This window comes from Sinocyclocheilus rhinocerous, unplaced genomic scaffold (assembly GCF_001515625.1).
Source record: "Sinocyclocheilus rhinocerous isolate Xijiao unplaced genomic scaffold, SAMN03320098_v1.1 scaffold2593, whole genome shotgun sequence".
Lineage (NCBI taxonomy): Eukaryota > Metazoa > Chordata > Actinopteri > Cypriniformes > Cyprinidae > Sinocyclocheilus > Sinocyclocheilus rhinocerous.
The window spans coordinates 408,049-412,149 of NW_015664037.1; the positions used below are offsets into that span (position 1 = coordinate 408,049).

The window sequence follows — 4,101 nt, forward strand, 5'->3', positions numbered from 1 at the left end:
AAAAAATATTTGTTGTTTGTCTCAATAAATTGTGTTAATTATAAATACAGTGGTTAAATAAAAAAAAAAAATTATATTGCTTTTTGTTTTAAAAAAAGGTTATAAAAAATGTCAATAATTATCGATACTGAACGATATGAAACATTATATCGTTGATAAATTTTTTAGCTATATCGCCCAGCCCTAATCTTTTGGTTCAATCTCTTGACTGAATCGAAATCTCCACCACTTCTCACAAAAGCATGTTTAATAGCAAAAGATACCAAATAAATAGATAAACTAGATTTTCAAAAATCGCTCATTGAAGTTTTCTGATGGAATTATATTTTGTGAAAGATTTTGCATTATAAATGGAAATAAAAAAAGGAATATGGATAAAAGGAAATGGAGCAATCTTTTCAGTGAAAACAGTGTTACGTGTCTCAGGAGCATGTTGAGTGTTAACATTCCAGACTCTCGAAAGCATGAATGAGTGTTGCCCGTATCTGAGAGGACTTGAGCCACAGCTTTGAGGAACTCACTCATGACCTTGTCCCTCATCTCTCAAAGACCTCGGCGGTGGGCTCCCAGACTCCAATGGACCGGTTCTGCGAGTCCTTGACAATCCGCCCATTGTGCCACACAGTGCAGGCATTTGATGAACCCAAGGAATTTAGAAATCCTTCGTGGCGGGAGGGAGCCAAGTGCAACCTGCATTTAGCAAGCTCCAAATAAACAGCAGATCTGCTGGGCTTGTTCCCAAGCGGCGGTCCAGTCTTGTGCCTTGAGCTGTGGGCGATAAGATGCCTGGGCTCAAGGTGGGGCGGGAGGCGGGCGGGCATTTCAGAAATGTGTTTTATCTGATGCGGCCGCTGCACAGCAGAGAGCCGCTTGTTGAGACCGCTGTAACTCCTTTGATGGCCTGACCTTCTACAAGCCGTCTGTGTCCGAGTGGGAGTTCAAAGGCTGTCGGCGATTGTCTCAGTGAGGGTGGACAGCGGCGTTGCAACCAGGGGTCTGTAAATCTCAAAGGACCCTACGGAGATCAATGGCTCGGAGGACATGACAGGGCACACGCACCGGCCCGCTCGCCCCTGGACTCAAGCGAGCCCACCAACGGACACCACTGCACCGCGTGTGTGTGGTGTTTATAGGGTCTTCAAAGAAAGATGCACCTGAGCAAATATTGACATTCTCCGAACAAGCACATCTGAGTCTTTCAGAACCAAACAACAGTGCTCATTAAGAGCAAAGCAGACACAATCACCAACAAAAGAATGTCTTATTAACCAATTAAGATTTCATGTAATGTTGATCGCAAAGAATGTTGATCGCAAAGAATTAATGAAAGATTCACAGGAAGCTATTGAGGTTCAAAACCCATTGGAGAAACTAAACAAGAATAGTCTTCAAAGGCCTTTGGCAGCAGTAAGAGCTCCTATTTACAGATGTACTCTCTGAGGTTGGGGGTGATGGTCCCTCATGAGGCCTAATACAGCAGTGTTTAGTGAAGAGAGGACGGACATCACTGACAAGAGTACCATTTCAGACCTGGTCCTTCAAACGCAGATGCAACTTCATTCAAACCAAAAATACCTCCCAAAAGTTATTATTTTCTCCCTCTGAAAAGTCAGCGAGCCCATCAGTGGATTATTTATCCTGCTTTTTGTCCGTCAGAAGTGCACTCTGTTGCTAAGCTCATCATCCTGCAAGCCGGTCGCCTGTGAAAGATGAAAGCTTGCAGCTGAGAGTGAGGGAAAGAGGGGGCGTTAGGGAGGTTAAAGGGAAGTTCGTGGAACATTTAGGGACACACACAATTTTCCCATTGTCTCCTTAAAGAGCTCTTTTCAGACAGACAGCAGAGTCATAACAGAGTGTCGAGGACGAGGTCCAGAGGCCGTTGGACTTTTAGGGATGCCGTGAAAGACAACAGTCTGCCAAGAATCATGTTTCTGCTTATAAAGGGGTGGGGATACATAAACATCTGTAGACCTAGGCCATTTAATAGACTTTATTAAAGCAGAATTAAGGTGTGATGTCACTGGGACTGAATGAAAAAGACAATAAATGTGGAAGTAACAGAGGAGATACTGACACAGCACATGCACATAAAATCAGTATCACTAAAACAATAAATTTTAATGAGTGAGACAGTCGTCTGGGAGGTTTGCAGAACCCAACTTGCAAGATGTGAGCAGTCAATCTGTGTATCATCAGTATACTTGTCATTATAAACTCATCATCTTCCATTTTCTCCACTATTAACAGCAAACTGGGCTGAACTTGGAATTTTGAACTTGGTTTGTGGTTCTAATCTTCTTGTGTTTAATATAATTAATAATTTTGTTATTTAAAAATTGCATGGCTTTTTTACATATTATATAAACTTTAGTTTGTACATAGTTTGAAGGAGAAGATGTGGAATTTCAGCTTGAAGGGATACTCCATCCAAAAACCAAAATTCTCTCACTCTCACCCTCACGCTGTTCCAGATGAAAATTACTTCCTTTTTTCAGATGAAAACCAAGAATATTTTATAAACATAAATAATCAATTTCTGTCCATATAATGCAAGTGGGCTTACATTTTAACCTTTTAAACTATAAACCTGAACATTTAAACCTGTACATTTGCATTACATGGACCCACAGAGACTATTTTTCCAAAAATCATTGTTTGGGTTCATCTGAAGAAAGCAAGTCATATACATCTGGCACTGCATGAGGGTGCGTAAATGATGAGAGAATTTTTGGGTGAAGAATCCCTTATAAAATATTTGACAGGTCAATTGATTCACCTTCTGAATCTCTGCGTCATGTTTCTGCTGCATCCTCAGTGTATCCTCTTGATGTTTGGCCTCCAAGACTTTAGTCCTCACCTCAATCTACAAATGAAGAACAGATGAAATGAAATTCTATGTATAATGCAAATGGTAACACTAGTATAGGGACCAATTGTCACTATTAGCTAGTTGCTTATTAGCATGCCTATTATTAACATATTGGCTGTTTATTAGTACTTATAAAGCACATATTCTGCATGACCATATTCTACATCACTAATCCTACCCAATACCTAAACTTAACAACTACCCTACTAACTTTTAATAAGCAGCAAATTAGGAGTTTATTGAGGCAAAGGTCGTAGTTAATGGTTTGTTAATAGCGAGAATTGGACCTTAAAATAAAGTGTGACCATGTCAATGAAGGTTTCTTGCACCAAAAACACAATTTATTACAATTATGCCTAATTAATTTAGTTTTTCTCTCTGACCATTCAAATTAAACAGGCTGATTAAGACTTCTACATGTAAATGATTGACAAGCTTCTGCAATGATGGTGTAGTTCACAATGACATTCATCAGGACAGGTCAAGCTCAATACTGAAAAGATCTTAATATGTAAATGTGGATGGTTGTATGTTAACAAGCTCAATGCAGTGATGTCATAACTATAATAATAATTTCTAAGCACTTTTGGTGTTTTTTGTTTCAGTCTGGGTTGACTGGAGAAAAAGTTGTCAATGTTTTTCATGACATGACCCATTTACAAAAAGCCAAAGCATAGAAATGTCTGAATTACAGTGTTGAGTTTCCTCTACATCAACAGAGAAACACCTCCAGTCTTTTTTTGTTTTTAAGATCAGTCATTAAAAGAGTCAGTTAAGAATCTGCCAATGTTCAGAGCAAACACAAAACGACATGTATTGTGCTGTGAGACACTGATGAAAGAGCCCATCTGTTCAGAAGGACACAGATGAATAATACTGGACAGGAAACGGCAGGTAGAGGAAGATAACAAAGTACACACACATAATGACATTTGAACAGTCCTCATTAGTATTTCAACACTCATGGGAATCGTATGGAGTGTACTGTATGGTTCCAGTTCTGATTCTACTTAATGTATTTATTATTACATACATTTGCATTTCTTTCAGTACCTTGAGGACCAATATAAAACAATTACTCATGAGTTTAAGAGTGATTTGTGAGTCATCTTGATTGCCACCCCTTACAGTAGCAGGCACCATTAATTAACTTCCCTCACCTAGTGCAACCTCAGGCTTTTAATGTGCCTCAATATTTCTGGGATCAAAAGTTCAACATTTTTCTTTAGTGG

At 39.3% G+C, this 4,101-nt stretch overlaps 1 protein-coding gene across 1 annotated transcript in view; it reads right to left on the reverse strand.

Annotated features, from left to right (window-relative positions):
• Window positions 1-2,859, reverse strand: part of cep112 (centrosomal protein 112) — an 87,859-nt gene extending 85,000 nt beyond the window's left edge. The window contains exon 1 of the mRNA XM_016540152.1: window positions 2,777-2,859. Coding sequence (XP_016395638.1) covers window positions 2,777-2,809 — 33 coding nt within the window. The 5' untranslated portion in view covers window positions 2,810-2,859. The remainder of the gene's footprint in view (window positions 1-2,776) is intronic.
• Window positions 2,860-4,101: the final 1,242 nt, after the last annotated feature.